The 19043-nt window shown below is 37.8% G+C and overlaps 1 protein-coding gene across 1 annotated transcript in view; it reads left to right on the top strand.

Moving 5' to 3' along the window:
• Nucleotides 1–16874, top strand: part of HERC6 (HECT and RLD domain containing E3 ubiquitin protein ligase family member 6) — a 64693-nt gene extending 47819 nt beyond the window's left edge. Inside the window, 7 exon segments of the mRNA XM_054591577.1 lie at nucleotides 1266–1409; nucleotides 9388–9554; nucleotides 11525–11591; nucleotides 12680–12750; nucleotides 14063–14246; nucleotides 14331–14433; nucleotides 16654–16874. Of these exon segments, the coding sequence (XP_054447552.1) occupies nucleotides 1266–1409; nucleotides 9388–9554; nucleotides 11525–11591; nucleotides 12680–12750; nucleotides 14063–14246; nucleotides 14331–14433; nucleotides 16654–16874 (957 nt within the window).
• Nucleotides 16875–19043: the final 2169 nt, after the last annotated feature.

Here is a 19043-nt window from a genome sequence, read left to right as displayed (position 1 = left end):
TTAGTTATAGACCTTCTACTGCTATATTGATTCTAACTAGCTATCTTTTACTTCATCCTTTGTGGGCACCTGTAGGAATTTTATTTTGTGGTGCCCCAGATTATCTTCCCTGTAGAGGCCATAAAATAATGACTAACTCTGTCGATTTGAGTTCTAGTCTATTTAGAAGGGAGTGGATTTTCCTGATACCAGCCGTGAGAGGAAGAGTTATGCTCTCAGGGAAGAAACCAGAACTTGGAGGGTGAGACTCAGACAAGAGAGGGATATTTCCCAGCATGGGACTCCAATGGGAAACAAAGAAACTCTTTCATAAGCCAGACCTCTAGTTGTATGTCTCCTTCTGTACCTACTTTCCTTTAAATCTTGATTATGAGGAAATAAAGAGAAAATGTTCCTGCCTACAGGAGATGGCAATCAGGTAAGAAGGTAAACTTCAAGACAGACCCAGTCAAAATACAGACCCTGAACAAGGCAAGCTTGTCAAGGCCCATCATTAGTGGGTCCTGACCACAGTGAAGGTAGACTTGCTAGAGTAAATGAGCAGAAATGAGAAAATTGGAAGCAAGCTTAGTTTGTTACTGGACTATCCAGATGGAATGTGAGGCAGGCCTGTGGAAATAACGGTCTGTGGCCAGGGAATCAGTGGATCAAAGTGGCAGCAGATAAGATCTTCCAGGCAAAAAGAGAACCCTTAGTCAAGCTTAGTGATGCTAATATTAAGAAGATAAAAAGAAAATAGCCAGGAAAAGAAGTAGACTTTAGAAAATAGGGACTAGTTCATATCAATTTCCCCCACAAGGGATATGGGCAGTCAGTTCCGATGGTTCCTGCAGAGGGCTGTTTATCAGAAGTCCTAATGAGGGAGAAGCAGGAGGAATCAAATAGCCAAAGTTGTATAGTCTGAATGATGGAATGAAGAAAGATAGCAAAATAAAGGAATCAGGGATATAGTGGCCCAGGGGATTGAAGCACATCAAAATCTGGTTTAAGATGCTGGTCAACATAACTGGTGAATGCTAAGTCTTGCTGGAATCCCCTTCACTGACACATGTGGCAGTGTAAAGGACCTGTGCATTCAATATACAATGACCTGACAGTAAATAGGTTTACAGCATCTGCTGCTCAGTAACAAAATTGCCCGAGTACAGACTTCAGTGAGGTATGGGGTGTGGGATTCTGGGAATTCTGGTGACTGCAGGAGATTTGAAACTTTTCCATAAAGATCAAGGCATTATATTTTAATCCTTGGAGTGTTCTTTCCTCAGGTTGAATTTATTAATGAAATTCGTTCTGTGGGTAAAGGAGTAAAGTCTGAGTTCTTCCACTGTGTATTTGAAGAGATGACCAAGACAGAATATGGACTGTTCATATATCCTGAAGAAGGTTCCTACATGTGGTTTCCTGTCAACGTAAGTCTCTTACTTATATTCTTACAGTTTTTCAGAACAGAAAAAAGTATACCATATACTGCGACATGAGAACTATACATAGTAATGTAAAATTAAGGTCATAGCCTTGCTACTCAAAATATGGTCCACAGAGCAGCAGCTCTGTGACCACTTGAGAGCTGGGTGAGAAGCAAGATCTCAGGCCTTACCCCAGATCAGAACATGTATTTTATAGGATCCCCAGGTAATTCATATGCACAGTTTACTTTTAAACAGCTTTAATGAAGTTACTTGAAATACAATAAACAGCATATAAATTGTCCTATTTCACAAGTTTTGATAGACATACATACCCATGAAACTCTCATCATAATCAAGATAATGAGCATATACGTTATCTCCCAAAGTTTCCTCGTATTTGTTTCTAACCCTACTACTTCCCCCTACCTCATTTCCTGGCAACAACTGTCACTATGGAGTAGTTTGAATTTCCTAAAATTTTGTGTAAATGAAATCATAAGTAATCTTTGTGTCTGTCCTCTTTAACTCAGCATAGTTACATTGAGACTCATGTATGTTGTTGCATGTATCCATAGTTCATTCCCTTTTATTACTGAGTAGTATTCCATTCTGTTGGGTGCACTATATTTTGTTTATCTAGTCACCTCTGATAGATATTTGGGTGTTTTCCTAAATTTTGAGAGGCAGTAATCTAGAATGTTTCAGTTAGGAGAGAAATTATTAATAGAATCCTAGAGATAACTGCTAATTCTAATAAGGTGATTGATTTCTACACTAATTATAGTTTTACAAAGATCCTCAAAATATAAGCATTTCCTTAAAGTAAAAACAAACATCTTCATTTCTCTATTTGTAACACAGATTAAGTAAATTCTAAAAAGAATCACGTTGAGCCTCAATTTATGGATCCCCTTTTTGATAAATTTCCAAATGTTCTTCCCATAGTAAAAGTTGGAACCCATGGGACAGGGAAGAGGAGGAGAAAGATGAATGAGTGTGAAAAAATACTGAAAAGTGTTTTGTATATTTTTGAGAAAGAATGAACCTCTAAAAGATAGGGACGGCCAAGGTATATAAGTGGTACAATTTTTATGGGTCAGTTAACAAGCATTTATTTACTGTTTCTTGAGGCTACATTGTATTAAATATTGTGGAAGATTCAAATGAGTATAGGACACATTCTCTTTCCTCCTTTTGTATATGTCAGTGGAGCAATAAGACCAAACCACCAGGAACTTTAGCAACTGTTTCTTTTCTTTTTTTAATTTTTTAATTTATAAATCATGTTTATTCTATTACAGTTGTCTCAATTTTTGTCCCTTTACCCCACTCCACCCATCCTGTCCCCACCTCTCGCTCCCACAGTCAATTCCCTCTCTGTTGTCCATGCCCGTGGGTCATTCATACATGTTCTTTGTCTAGTCCCTTCCCCTTCTTTCCACCATTGTCCTCTTTCCCCATCCCCTCTGGTCACTTTCAGTCTACTCCATGTTTCCATGCCTGTGATTTATTTTTTTGTTAGTTTATTTTGTTGAATAGTTTCCACTTATAGGTGAGATCATATGCTATTTGTCTTTCATCAACTGGATTATATAACTTAGCTTAATGTTCTCCACTCCATCCATGTTGTTACAAAAGGAAGGAGTTCCATTTCTTTCTTTCTTTTCTTTAATGCAGATTGATTTTATTTATTTTTTAAATGTCAAAGTTAATTATATTAAAAAATTTAAAACCATTATAAATTCTCAGCTATTAAAACAACATGACACTAGCAAGAAATAATCAAATAGATCAATGAAATATAATGAGCATTCTAGAGACAAATGTATATATCTAACAATGTAATATATGATTAAATTGATATTTCAAATCAAGGGTAAAATAAGGCTTATTCAACAAATAAAGTGCATGGGCCACTATTGAAATAAAACAAATATAGAGCCCTGTTTCACACATTATACAAGAAATATTCAGGTGAGTTGAATATCAATATGTAGAATCTAAGGAGTTTTAGGAGAAAATACAAACTAATATTTCTCTTACCCTGAAGTAAAATATTCAAACTCACAAGCTATAAAGTAAAATATTGAGAATATGACTATATTAAACATTTAAGACTGTACAGTAATATACATATAAAAAAGTTAAAGGACAAGTAATAGAATAGGAAAGTATTTGCATCAATCTATAAAAGAGTTAATGGTTAGTTGTGTTTTTTAGGGAATAAATTCTACAAACATTTAATCAAAAAATGGATATAGAATACCAAACAGTCATTTAAAGCTTTTAAAAAATAATAGAAATAGGCAAGAAATATACAAGGTTTAGTTTCAACAGATAATAAAGGAACAATTAACTCATCATTGTCACAATCAGATTAATATGTATTAAAAAATATTGGTAATATCAAGTATTGGCACCTGCGAAAGGAACTGGGTATTCATAGACTCTTTTTCTTCATCTTAAAGCAGTCCCTTTAGCATATTTTGCAATCCTGGTTTGGTGGAGGTGTATTCTTTTGGCCGTCTTTTGTCTGGTAAACTCCCTATTTCACCTTCCATTTTAATTGAGAGCCTTGCTGGGTAGAGCAGCCTTGGTTGCGGGCCTTTGCTTTTCATGACTTGGAATATTTCTTGCCACCCTCTTCTAGCTTGCAGTGTTTTTCTTAAGAAGTCAGCTGCTAGCTGTATCAGGGCTCCCTTATATCTTACTACCTGTTTCTCCCTTGCTTCCTTTAGGATTCTCTGTTTGTCTTTGATAATTTGCCATTTTAATGATAATGTGTTTTAGAGTGGGCCTCATTGGGTTCATCTTGAATGGGACCCTCTGTGCTTCCTGGACTTGTGTGTCTTTTTCTCTCCTCCAATTAGGGAAGTTTTCCGTCACTACTTTTTCAAACAGGTTCTCTATCCCTTCCTCATCCTCTTCTTCTGGTATCCCTATTATATGGATATTATTACGTTTCAGGTTGTCCTGCATTTCCCTAAATGCCTCTTCATTCTTTTTGAGTCATTTTTCATTTTCTTCCTTTTTCTGGGAGCTTTTTTATACCTTGTTCTCCGGCACGCTGATTCGATCCTCTGCTTCATCTAGCCTGCTTTTGATTCCTTCTGCTGTGTTCTTCAATTCAGAAATTGTATTCTTCATTTCCTCTTGTCTCTTATTGATAGTTTCTATGTCCTTTTTCATGCTGATATAGTTTGCAGTAACTTCCTGGTAGTTCCCCTGTAGTTTTTTATAATTCTCTCTGAGCTCACTGAGCTCATTGAGCTTCCTTAGAACCGTTGTTTGGAACTCAATATCTGATAGTTTACTTGCTTCTATTTCATTTAGTTCTCTTTGTGGGGATTCCTCCTTTCCCTTCGAGTGGGGGTATTTCTTTGTCTTCCCATTATTTGTGAGATTCTTCTTTGTTGCTTCTGCTTCTTAAGTTGATCTGTCTTGATTTCCTGACTTTGTGGTGTGAACTTCTATGGTTGGGGACTGCTATTTTTTCTTTCTGGATCTGCCTCTGATGATGCCAGATGTCGTCCCTGGCTGACCTTAGGCAGTCTGTTCAAGACTTCCAGGACTACACAATCTGTGGCTGTCTCCTTCAGCTGTTAATCTAGTCACTCTGCACTCAGCAGGCTGCCTTAGACAGCCCAGCGCAGGGCGGAGTCCCTCCTGGGGGCAGGGTTATTGTTCCTCTCACACTGCTACCACATGGGGTAGGAGACAGCACTGAGGTCCCGCTGGCCACTCTCTCCGTCCTTTCCCCAAAGCCTCCATCTCCAGTCTCTCCTCAGGTGTCTCTAGGCCACTCTGCCCCAACCTTTGCCAGAGACCAGGGTAAGTGGCTGCAAATAAAAATTTATGCATTGGCCCTTTAAACAGTTCTTTGCGTCTCCAGCCACCAGTCTCTGGAAGAGAGCAACCCTACGCTTTTCTCAGCTGGCTGCTTTCTGTGTACTTTTTGGGCTCTGGTGCTGTAGGCTAGAGATCCCAGCTTTTGGTTTAGACTCTCCTCTTCTCAGGAGGATCTAACTGGCCATTTCAATATCCTTATGGTGCTGCCGCCCGTGGGCTCCCCGCCCACCTTCTCGAGTCTCTACAATGCTCCTTACCAGTTAGGTTGTGCTAAAGCTGATTCTTCTGTCTCCAAGTTTACAAGGCTCTTCTCTTTCTATTGTTCAGTTGTTTTTTCCAGGTGATTTCTCCACAATTTAGTTGTAATTCCAGGTTGGTCCTGGGAGGAGGTCAGTGTGACTTCTACTCCCTCCTCTGCTATCTTGATTCTTCCGCAACTGTTCCTAAATTATGGATTGCTGACTTAATGTGTAATACTTATTGAGCACAGTAGGGTGGAGGAGGAAGCACTGATGTAGAATAGGAAGCTCAGAATTCTAATCGCAAGTAATGGTAGGTGGGTCATTTAGCTTCTCAGTTTTCTTCTGAATTTTCAGTTTCCTCACCTATAATATAGCTGTCATAATTTCTGCCCTGCCTGCTTTATAGGAATGTTAAAACAAGACAAGGCATATATCCAAGTGTGAAAGCACCTTGAAGATGTTAGGGCACTATCCAAGGTTAAGGGATTCTTTGTTAAGACAGAAGGAAATCAAGGTGGACTGAAGTGACTGGAGAAAGTGTAATGGAAAAGTGGAAACCTGAGGTTGACATTGAAGGATGGGGATAAAATAGAGGGATGAGGAGCATGAAAAGAACCCTTACATCAACTCTGTGAGGTAGATGGTTTGTCCCTGTTTCACAGATAACCTGAGGCTCAGAGAGATTAAATAAACTAGGGACATTCAACTAGCAAGTGACTAAGCTAGGATATGAATTCAGGACTGGACAAAGTCCTCACTCTTATGCACTGTGCTATACTGCTCAATAGAAAACAGATAAAAGTCTGATTCATCTATGACTCAATGAAGAGACTAAATCAACTAGAACCAGGGGACACATTACAGACACGTGAAATAAGACTGAATAGGTTAGAAAAGGCCACATTTGGAGAGTACTTGTATTGTATTTTAAATACATTTTCAAAATTCAAAGGCATTTTAACATTTATCCTCACAATTACTCTAAGAAGAAAATGGGAAAAGTAGATTGAGGCACAGACTATTGAGTGGCTCAGTCCTGCACCTACTAACAGTAAGGCTGCTGCTGGAATAGAAATCTTACAAGAATTAGTAGGCTCTTGATATGGCTGGGCTGCAGGGATGGCGGCCCAGTGCAGAGGGAAAGTGAAGCGAGTGTCATCAGGACTCTTTTTCCTTCAACCAGCTTCACAGTTAACAGCTTCATGTGCCTTCCCTGATTCATATGCTTGTCCCTATAAGGACATCTTGGTTGAGGGCTATACTGCTGAAGGGATACCACTCATCTAACACATGTCTGACATATGTGATACCTGCTGAGAGGGTAAAGTTCACCCTTCCTCCCACAGTGTCATTTTTCTACATGAATTTGAAAGCAAAGCCTGTAAAATTAAATATTGAAAACCTTACTTTATAAGGCTATCTGAGCATATTTTTTTATATCCCGGATATGTCCTGCCTGCCTTACAGGACTATTGTGAGAATAAAACAAGATAAGGCATATATCCAAGTGTGAAAGCACCTTGAAAATGTTAGAGCATTATCTAAATTTAAGGGATTCTTTGTTAGGACAGAAATAAATTAAGGGGGACTGAAGTGAAGTAACTAACAAAAAGTAACTTCATTTATTTAGTATTGTGGATTCTTAATTTTTATTTTAATTTATGGAAAAATTTTGAATTGTATTATAGCCTGTTTAGGAACCTCAGCTTTTGGCAACTGCCAGTCAAGATGGAGGCATAGGTAGACACATTTCACCTCCTCACACAACCATAGAAAGAATTACAACTAGATCTCAAAACAAATAACACCGAGAACCATCAGGAAATTGAGCTGTATAGAAGGCCGACAACCAAGGATTTAAAGAAGCCAGTTGCCCAAACAGGTAGGACAGGTAGAGTCATGGAGATGGACAGAGAGATGTGGAGATGGAGTGTGGCAACAAGAGGCTGCAGCAGAAAGCACGATTCCACATTCACATATGGCAGATAAAAATCGGGAGGGATACCCTGAGAGCAAGCAATCCCAGCTCCAGGCCAGACTACACAGCCCAGGGTTCCAGCACTGGGAAGATAAATCTCCATAACTGCTGGCTGTAAAAACCAGTGGAGGTTGTGGCAGCAGAAGAAAATGCTGGATTTTCAGGAGACTTGGCTTAAAGGGCCCCCACAGACTAGAACAGAAGCAAAACCACCCACTCTGGGATTCAGCACTAGGGCAACAACTGGAAGGGCACCATTTGCATACGAGATGTGGGTGAGGTGACTAGAAGTGGGGCAAACCTCCAGAAGCCAGGCAGTGGCATTTCACCCTCTCTGAGTCCTCCCCCTACAAAGAACCACAAAGCAGTGAAGCAGGCTGGCCTACCCTGGCAATTACCTAAGGCTTCACCCCACACAAGTTTCAGGTGCCTTTTTTATAACAGGCCACACTACTAAGACAGGGAGTCAAAACAGCTCTATCTAGTACACACAAACAAACACAGGGAGGCTGCCAAATTGAGGAGACAAAGAAATATGGCCCAAATGAAAGAATGGAACAAAACCCCAGAAAAAGAACTAAGCAAAGTAGAGACAGCCAACCTATCAGATGCAGAATTCAAAACACTGGTGATCAGGATGCTCAAAGAATTCATTCAGTATGGCAACAACATAAAGGAAGAAATGAAAGTCACACTAAGTGAAATAAAGAAAAATCTACAGGGAGCCATCAGTGGAGGGGAAGAAGCTGGGATTCAAATAAACAATTTGGAACATGAAGAAATAGCATTCAACCAGGTCAGCAAGAAGAAGAAGAAATTTTAAAAATAAGAGGATAGTATAAGGATCCTGTGGGACATCTCCAAATGTACCAATATCTGAATCATAGGGATGCCAGAAGGAGAAGAGGAAAAGCAAAAATTTAAAACTTGTTTGAAAAAAATAAAGAAAATTTCCCTAATTTGGTGAAGGAAATAGACATATAAATCCAGGAAGCACAGAGGGTCCCAAACAAGTTGGACCCAAGGAGAACCACACCAAGTCACATCATAATTAAAATGCCACATATAAAGATAAAGAGAGAACCTTAAAAGCAAGAGAAAAGCAGAGAGTTACATATGAGAGTTTCCCTAAGACTATCAGCTGATTTCTCAAAAGAAACTTTGCAGGCAAGAAGGGACTGGCAAGAAGTATTCAAGGTGGTGAAAAGCAAGGACCTACCACCTAGATTACTCTATCCAGCAAAGCTATCATTTAGAATGAAAGGGCAGATAAAGTGCTTCCCTGACAAGGCAAAGCTAAAGGAGTTCATTATAATCAAGCCATTATTACATGAAATGTTAAAGGGACTTATTATAAGAAAAAGAAGATCAAAACTATAAACACTAAAATGGCAACAAATTCATAACTATCAACAACTGAATGTGAAAAAACAAACTAAGTAAACAACCAAAATAGGAGAAGAATCATAGACATGGAGATCGTTTGGAGGGTTATCAGCTGGGAGGAGGAAGGGGAAGAACAGGAGAAAAGGTGCAGGGATTAAGAACCGTAATTGGTAGGTAAAAAGAGACAGGGGGAGGTTAAGGATAGTATAGAAAATGGAGAAGCCAAAGAACTTACATGCATGATCCATGGACATGAACTAAGGGGGCGATTGCTGGAAGGAAGAGGGGTACCAGGTGGAAGGGGACAAAGGGGGAAAAATTGGGGAAACTCTAACAGCATAGTCAATAAAATGTTTTTTAAAAAAGAACCTCAAATTTTTATTTTCCTGAAGGCTATTTTGTTTCTAATTTGTCATTTTTAGAAAAGGAGACCAAAACCCTTTTTTTTTTTACTGATGTAATTATCCCATTGGATAACTGATTGTTTAAGAACATTATTTTTTTTTCTCTTCGCTTTTTCCAGACTAAATTTGAGAAGAAGAGATATTTCCTCTTTGGGATGCTGTGTGGACTCTCCCTATACAATTTAAATGTTGCCGATATTCCTTTCCCACTAGCTCTGTTTAAGAAACTTCTGGACCAAAAGCCATCATTGGAAGATTTAAAAGAACTCAGTCCTGTTTTGGGGAAGTAAGTAAATGGTTTTCCATGACTTTATCCAATAACTCTTAGTTATTTAGGCATAAATGATGTTACACACACAGATAAACATATACATACACACAGACACAGACACATACAAGGTCTTCAATTCCAACAAATGTATGCTGTTTAGATGAATTTGAATTTTAGCATGACTTATAGTCAAGTAAACTTTCAAAAATGGACAAAAGCCAAATGTTCCTCTAATTGTCAACTAGTAAAATAAACAGAATTTGGGTCTTAAATTTATCCAGATGGAAACAGTTGGACGATACATGATATTCTTAATGAAAATCCTGCATGCTATATTTATTTTGAGTAAGTTGTATTTAATCATATTTACTTAAATAAATCAGCATGTTACCATCTTTATTTTTAAGAATTAAAAAATGTTTGCTCTAAGTTAAAAGGCAAACTATATGAGGGGGAACCCCCCCAAAAAACAGAATTATCTTCTGGAGGGTGGACCCCTTGTACGGACTTCCTCAGCTACGTGAGTGTTCTAGGGACCCAAATGTTTCAGTTCCAGCTGGTGTTGCGGTAAGAGGCTGTGTTTGGCTTCAGTGAATTTTTTTTGACGACTCTTTAAAAGCATTTGCCCATTTCATGATGGGTGATTTACCGGTGCACCTGCCCAAACTGCACTGAATGTTCAGCAGTTTTTGACCAAAAGACAGCATGACCCCCATTCCCTTATTCACCTAATCTAGCCCTGAGCAACTTTTTTTGTTTCCCTGGATGAAAAAAGTTCTCAAGCGGAAATGTTTTGCCAGTGTGGAAGAGGTGAAACAAAAAATGGCAGAAGCTCTAAAAGGCATCAAAATCGACAAGTTCAAAAACTGTTTTGAGCACTGGAAAAAAATGTTTCAATAGGTGTACTGCATTAAATGGAGAGTACTTTGAAAGTGACTGGAGTTTAAACATGTAAGAGTAAACACACAATTTTAACACACAACTTTTTATAAATAAATTCCAGGGGTTATTTTTGGTCCCACCTCATATCTTATGAGGAAAATACTGGCAACATATGATAGACAACGAATTAGTATCTCTGATGTATAAATATGTAAGGGTGGGCAAAAGTAGGTTAAATTACGTGCCATCTTATCTAAAAGATAAATCATAAGTAAGAATGTGCAATAACAATAATAATAAAACAAGTAATATATTAATAAATAAAAATAATACAAGAATAAACTGTTTCATGTACTCACAACTGTAAACTTGCTTTTGCCAAACCTGTATATATATGTTACCACACATATGCATATATGGTTAATCAAAAAGTGAAAATATTCTCAACCTTATTAGTAATCAAGGAAATACAAATGAAAATAAAATGTAACTTTTTTGTTTACATATTGACAACTATTAAAAAGTTTTTCATAAAATATAGAGTGGACAACAGATTGGAGAACAGGATTCTCCTCTCTTGTACTGTTAGTGGAAGAATAAACTGGCTAGATTAACACTGTATGTCCTGACAATTCCAAGCAGGGTTTGCAGAACCCCTGACACTTTTGTCTGGATCATCCTTTGTTGTGGAAGGCTCTTCTGGGTATTGTAGGATGTCGAGCTGCATATGGGGTCACTACCCCCACTAGATGCCAGGAGCAACCCTCCTCGAATTGTGATAACCAAAAATGTCTCCAGATTTTTCCAAGTGTACCTCGGGGGGCAAAATTACCCCTGGTTGAGAATCACTAGTCTAGGGAAAGGGGCTCCTTTTTTAATTTTCCACCAAGAGACAGCAGTGACTGAGTTAGCAATGGTCCAACCAATCAAAACTGTAAATAGAGGTTAACTCTCGGAAGAGGGAGTGAGAAGGTGGAAGAGAGGAAATTTGCATGGCATTTTATACATTTCTATAGGGTCCAAAGTTTTCCCATTGAATATTTATTACTTTTGAAATGTTATAAGATCAATTAATATAATTTTTAAACCAAAATTTTCATTAGGAATTTGGAAGAAGTTCTAAATTATGATGCTGATGACATTGGAGAAGCACTGAACATATATTTTTCTGTGAGTACTGTCAACTGATTGTCATTGGTGCCAATTCAATGCCAACAAGCATTCCCAATTTGGGGTGCAGTGAAGGAAACTTTATTCAGTGCAAAACAGCTCAATTGTGATATAGCACAGCTGTGAGGCAGCCCTGGGGCCAGGTCCTCTCTGGCTACACAGCCCTGCTCCTTGCTGGTCTGCTCCACTCTGCTCCAGTGACACATCTTCAGTGTTTCATCCCACCCAGGGAAACAGTATTCAGTGGAAGGGGAAAGTGCCTTCTCTGAGCCACATGGGAGCTGGCTTATACAGACATAAGTCCCTGCCCCCATCCCTGATTGATCCATCCTTATGCAAATGAGGACTCCAAATCTTCACAGTTTGGTCCAGAAAGCACTGTCCTGATTGGTTGGTGAAGATGTTGATAGGGATATAGTTGGAGCAGCTCCAATGGGATGGGGAAAGCCTCAGTCCTATTGCTTGAAATAGGATTCTAGGAACTCCTTTATAAGGTCTGGCTCAGATGGCAAAAACAGCGTAGGCAGGCAGTTCAGTGCAGGCTTCTCTCTGAAGTGCAGTTTGTGGGACAGGCCCTTACGTAGAAATGGCTGCTAGGCTCTGTTTTGATTTTAAAGTTAGCCAAAAGAAGCCCTTCTTAGTAGGCATCTTCTTTCTCAGGGTCCACAGTACTAATGAACACCAGATTATAGTTTAGCTTTAACCTTTTAAAAAAATGATTTTATTATAATATCTCAAATATGGGATTCCTTTTTTGAACGGTATTTTACTTCTGTACTGTAATACTTCCCCCTACCCACTCCTCATTTTATACCTTATGTCTGTGTACTCTCCAGTAAAGTAAAAATACAAGCAATTTTTCAATTGATGTAAATGACTAAATGGGTCAATGTATGCTTAACAGTATTTTACAACGTATACTGGGTCGGTTTAAAATTTTCATATGTATTAAAAGTCTGAACTGCATAATTAATTAGCTCCAAGTTAGTTAACATTTTATAGGGAAGGACATATTGTCAATAATGGTATTATGGTTGACTATTCAGACTTACTTTCATGGTTGCTATCTGAATATATTTTGGTTACAGATACATTGGGACCAAAAGGATGTTAATTTAATTACAAATGGGATCTCCGTACTTGTGGACCAAACCAACAAGTAAGTTTTGAGACCTGCAATATCTGCTTTGAATACACATAAGTAAATTTTATATCACTTCACTTTATAAATGTACTTTAGTTTCTCAGATGATCATCTTAGCTCATCTTTTAGGAAGAAGAAACAGTTACAAGGTTACCAGAGAAGTGGAGAAAGAGTCAGAATTAAATATTTCCTTTGCAGCACTTTTCATTAGTTACTCATTTAACGATTATTTTTTAGCCCTGACTCTATAACAGACCTTATTCTAGGTGTTGGAGATATAGCAGTGAAAATGACAGACAAAATCTGGAGCTTAAATTCTAGCAGGACAGAAAGACAATACATGAATAAATGATGATTGTATAATAGAACGTCAGATAAGGATGGGTACTCTGAAGAAAATCAAATCCAATTAAGAAACTAGAGAGTTACAGGTAGAGGTATGCTGGAATCAACTGGTACCAACTTGTGAGAGCTGATTGTTACATTTTCAAAAATGTTGGGAGTTTATTATTAAAGTGTTAGTAGCTTGAAATCGGCCATGGAGGGAATATTTACACCACAGAAACTGGCAAATGCTGCCAATGAGCATTCCCTTTTTCTCTTTCATTTTGGAAAACTGGCTGTCAAACATTAACCGGCACATTTACTGGTTACAGGTAAGGGCGGAGAGGGGTTGATTTAGATAGGATAGTCCAGGAAGGATGCTCAAAGGGCGGGAGACTATAGTGTTTCTGGTGGATATGCAGTAGAAATAACTCCAGTTAGCAACCTTGCCATCAGGAATGTCTTCATGTAGTGGAGACAACAAATAATTTCACACAGTGACGTGTTGTAAATGTGGGATGAAGAGGACTGACCCTGAGAAAGTCATGTGCATGTTGAACTCTGATGAATGATAGAAGTTGCCAGGTAAAGAGGAAGTACTGCATGCTGTGGTCTAACTACAAGAGAGTGAGGCCAGAGATTCAAATGGAAGTGGGAAGAGGTTGTAGAGTAGGGCAAAGGTCAGATCATGGAGGGCTTTTTCATTCTGCTACGGAGGTTGAGCGCAGCCTTTGAGAAGCCTTTGAAGGATTTTAAGCAGGCGAGTAACATATTCACATTACTGTTTTTAAAGTATCATCCTGACTGCAGCTAGGAAGATGGGAGTAAACCAAGTCTTAATCCTTCTGCCGTATTCTCCAAGGTTCCTTTTTCTAGCTGAGCAGATATTTTTGTACCCCTGAGTAGTACTAGGTTCTGTGCTATGCAGAAATAATTTACTTTTCTTTCTCAATAGCCACTGGTAAAGTATGTTACAGGCCTTTTTTTGTTTGTTTTTCTCAAGGAAAGACTACGTTTCTAAGTGTGTTGATTATATTCTCAATACATCCATAGAAGAAGTTTATGAGGAATTTCAAAGAGGATTTTATAAAGTCTGTGACAAGGAGATACTTACACTTTTCCATCCTAAAGAACTAATGACAGCAATAGTTGGAAATATAGACTATGACTGGAAACAATTTGAAAAGGTTGGTAATAACTCAAGTGCCCCAATGCTTCTGAACAACAGCTGTATACTCCCCTTAAAACCCATTTTTCTTCTTTTTCTCAAGAATTCAAGGTATGAGCAAGGATACTCTGAATCACATCCTACTATACGGATGTTTTGGAAGGCTTTCCACAATTTAACTCTGGATGAAAAGAAAAAGTTCCTCTGTAAGTACTACAGTAATAGATGGATCTATAAATATGTACCTTTTATTTTTTAACTTTTTTAATGTATCGTTTCCATTACCATTCATCCTCCTTTTAGTCCCCCTCCACTCTGCAGTCACCGCACTGTTGTCCATGTCCATGAGTCCTTTTTCCTTGACCCGTCCACCCCTTAACTCCCCTTCCCCAGAGCTGTCATCCTGCTCTCTACCTGTGAGTCTGTCTCTATTTTGCTTGTTAGTTCAGTCTATTCCTTAGAGTCCACATATGAGTGAAATCGTATGGTATTTATCTTTCTCTGGTTGGCTTATTTCATTTAGTGTAATGTTCTCCAGGTCCATCCATGCTGTTGTGAAGGGTAACTTTTTCTTCTTTGTTATGGCCAAGTATTCCACTGTGTAAATGTCCCATAGTTGTTTTACGTACTCATGTACTGATGGACACTTGGGCTGCTTCCAGATCTTGACTATTGTAAATAATGCTGCAATAAACATAGTGGTGTTTATGTTCTTTCAGGTTAGTGTTTCAGGTTTCTTCAGATAAATTCCCAGATATATCTTTTAAAAGAATAAATATCTGTGGTGGTTCATGTGTGTTAACAGCAAAGCAAGGCTTATAACCCATGCTCCCTACCTTCTAGACCAATGTTTGCTTTTTACATAAGCTTGTTCCCCATTAAAAAATGATACTAAAGATACCACTATTTTACTAACTTCTCAATGTTGATTCTAATTCCACCTTCAATTTTAGTGTGCATCTACTTTCCTCAATCTAGTTGGCTCCTAAGGAAGCCTTTTTATCTTACATTCCCATCTTCATTTAATTATCTAAGTCCTAGGAAATTAGGATAATGTAAACTGTTTCTAATAGTATTTTAGAAATAATAGTAATAGCAATGACCACTTATGATGATAATAACAGCATTTATTGTGTGCTTATTCTATGCTAGGCATTGTACTGATCACTTTTTATCTGTTGCGTCCCTTTATCTTAATAGCAACCTAATGAGATAGGTACTTATTTTTCCCCATTTCAGATCTGAGGAAAAAGTTTTGGAGTATTTAGTAGCTTGCCTATGTTCAGATAGGTGGTGAGTGTCAGAACCAGAATTTGAACCCAAAAGGTTGATCCAAAGCCCAGGCTATTGACCATTAAGTTCTGTGGCCTTGGGCCATCAGAATTCTTAGTGGGAACTGTAAGAGTTCCCAGAATAGACAATGACATTCTCTCACCTCCTTATCCCATTTTCAGCTTCTCTTGGGATACACAACTTTCTTCTACTTTTGTTGCTACTGAGGATGCCAGAGGACAATTCCAACTTCTTCACAAACCCAGCCTACTTCTCCACAAGCCCAAATTACCTTTCCAACCTTCTCTTAATCGGAAAAGTGTACTTCAGCCCAGGGGTTCCATTGTGTGTACTTTCATATCTGCACATTCAGTGGGTTCACATATATCTTCCTACCTTGGGCTTTTCCTTAGGCTTTCCTCCCCTGCCTTGAGAGATCACTCCACTTCTCTCCTTCAGAATTAACCAGCCATATATGGCCTCTGTAAAGCCTTCTCAGCATGGTGCCTCTCTCCCTGCCCTGAGTCTTAGGGCCTTCATTAATATCTTCACCTCATACTTCTTGGCTGAGTTAACATAAAATTTCCTGTATCTTCCTATTATCTTTTTATGTACTGTTGATCCTTGAACAACTTGGGGGTTAGAGATGCTGATTCCCACCCCCTGCCCTCCCCACACACGAAAGTCTGTGTATTACTTTTGACTCCCCTCAAACTTAACTACTAACAGCCTACTGTTGACCAGAACCTTAACAATAACATAAACAGATCAACACATATTTTGCATGTTGTATGTATTACATACTGTATTCTTAAAGTAAGCTAGAGAAAAGAAAATATTATTAAGAAAATCATAAGGAAAATACATCTTTGGTATTTATTGAAAAATGTCTGCATATATGTGGACCGCATAGTTCAAACCCATGCTGGTTAAGGGTCAACTTGTATGTGATTTCCCCCAAACTAGACCATGAACTCAATGAGGACAAAGACCAAATGCCATGATTTTTCCGTGCTCCACATGGTCCCACATAGTTCTCTCTGCACAAGGGTGCCCAATAAATATTTACTGAATGAAATGATTAATTTCTTCCTTTTCATTTTAAGTTTTGCTCTTTCTAAGAAATATTTTAACCAAAGATTATTCCTTTCCAGTTTTTCTTACAGGAAATGATAGGCAGACTGTCAGAGGATTACAAGAAATGGGAATCAGATTTTGCTGTCCTGAAACTTTCAGTGAAAGAGATTGCCCAATATCGCTTGTATGTCATAATATTCTCTACCTCCCTAAATACTCTACAATGGCAAGAGTGGAAGAAGCACTTCAGTTAGCCATCAACAGCAACAGAGGATTTGCTACACAAGCAATAAAGTGATGAATCAAGATAACATTTTTTAATGAATCAACATTTCCTAATCCCTAAACTTGTTATTGGAATATTTGCTTTTTAGTGAATTACTTCCTGAGCAAGAACTGTCATTTAAAAATAAGCTGATTAAAAGCTAATAGCTATTTTAAAAATATTGTGCATCTAATAAATGCTGCTTGCAAATAGGAAGTTTAAAAAATAATAAAAATGTAAACAAATTCAACTTGATTTTGAGGTATGTAGAGGTGTATTTTGTATTTTAAAAAGTCTCCAGAGTTTTTTAACCAACTGCTGAATAATATTTGAAAAATCTAAATGTTATGGGATTCATTAATTCATTGAAAAGTTACTTATGCTCAATACTGTGTTCCAAGCAAGAATCGTTCTAAGTGCAGATACCATGATTCTGGTTAAACACTGAGCCCAACCAGGAACTCATGCCTAAACATAGGTGGGGAAATGTGAAGAACCTGAAATATATCTCAGTGTCAAGGTTATACAATAAATTAAATAAGATATAAGTATGGCTGGTAATGGCAAATGAATTTCGTGGACCGCTTCAATTTTAAGTTTTAAACTGTAAGCTGTTCTGTGAATGCCTGTTATTATACCAAACTACACACAGAGCCTTGTACTGACGGTAGTTTGGGAAAGAGGAGCCTATGGGGTAAAGGCCCCCTTGGGGTGCTAACGTGGAAAGAGGACAGGGTCGCCTGAGGGTAGACAGAACAGAGATAAAGAATTCACCGAAGATGCTAGAATGTGAGGTGGTCAGTAGAAACGTAAGCCCTCAGCAAATCCTCAGAGTTAGTTTGGAAATGTCCGGTTTCTACAACAAATGGAATGGAGGCACAGATGTATTCTTTCTGAATTTTAAGGGAAAAGGTAATCTTTACATCTTAAAGATCCTTAGGCTTCTGACTTTTGGGTTGTGTTGTGTTGTGTTCTTCAGGCCTTTCACCTCCAACATTACTTTTTCTAATGCAAATGGATGAACTGTACTATATATTCTCTACACACTCAGAAAACAGAGAAAGAGGGAATACTTCCCAATTAATTCTGTGATGCCACCATTATCCTAATACCAGACAAAGACACTGTGGCGGGGTGTTGAGGGGGGACTGCAGATATCTCTCATGAACATAGACACAAAAATCCTTTATAAAATTGTAACATATCAAACATATTCAACAAAATATAAAAAAGATAATACTTTGTGACTAAGTAGGGTTTAATCCAGAAAAGCATAGAAAAGCCATTATATTTTACCACAATAGACAAAAAATCATACAATTACCTCAATAGAGGAAGAAAAAGTTTTTGATAAAATTCAACAGCTATTCATGGGTGATAAATACTAGCAAACTAGGACCAGAAGAAAACTTAGTCTGTTAGAGCCTACACACATCTAACTTTATACTTACCAGTGAAATATAATGCTTTTCTACTAAAATTGGGAACAAGGCAAGGATGTCTTCTCAATGCTTCCACATTGTGCTAGAAGTACTAGTCCATACTATAGGGCAAAGAAAGAAAAAAAAGAAAATTCATGCTGGTTGGAAAATAAGAAATAAAACTATCTTATTTATAGACTACCTGGTTATGTGAAAGATTCTAAGGGATTTACAAAAATACTAGCACTACTAAGTATAAATTAAAAGGTATCAGGATTCAAGGTAAATATATAAAAATGTATTTCCATATACACTCACAATAATCTTAAGTTGAAATTTTAAAGAGTATCATTTGTAATATCAACAAAAAATAAATACCGAAGGACCGAAGGATAAAATTTTTAAGGATAAATTTAACAAACTATGTTAGTCTATTCACTGAAAACTAGAAAATATAGCTGAAAAGAAATTAAAGAAGCTTTAATTGAGAGAGAGAGATATGCACATGAACAGAAGAATCAATATTAGCATGTCATTTCTTCCTAAATTGATTTCATTTAGCATAATCTCAAAATCCCTGCAGTCTGTTTTGTAGAAATTGATAAGATGATCCTAAAATATATACAAAAATGCAAAGGACCTAGAATAGCTAAAGGACACTGAAAGACAATGGCAGAGCACTTGAATGACTGAGACTTCGAATCTACAGTAATCAGGGCCGTGTAGTACTGGAGTAAAAATACATATAGAGATCAATAGAACACAATAAAAAGCTCAGAAA

The sequence above is a fragment of the Pteronotus mesoamericanus genome, unplaced genomic scaffold, assembly GCF_021234165.1.
Source record: "Pteronotus mesoamericanus isolate MK-2021 breed Mesoamerican mustached bat unplaced genomic scaffold, CSHL_Meso_final scaffold_232, whole genome shotgun sequence".
NCBI lineage: Eukaryota > Metazoa > Chordata > Mammalia > Chiroptera > Mormoopidae > Pteronotus > Pteronotus mesoamericanus.
The sequence above is the reverse complement of the archived record's forward strand: the minus strand, read 5'-3'. Positions and strand labels throughout refer to the sequence as shown.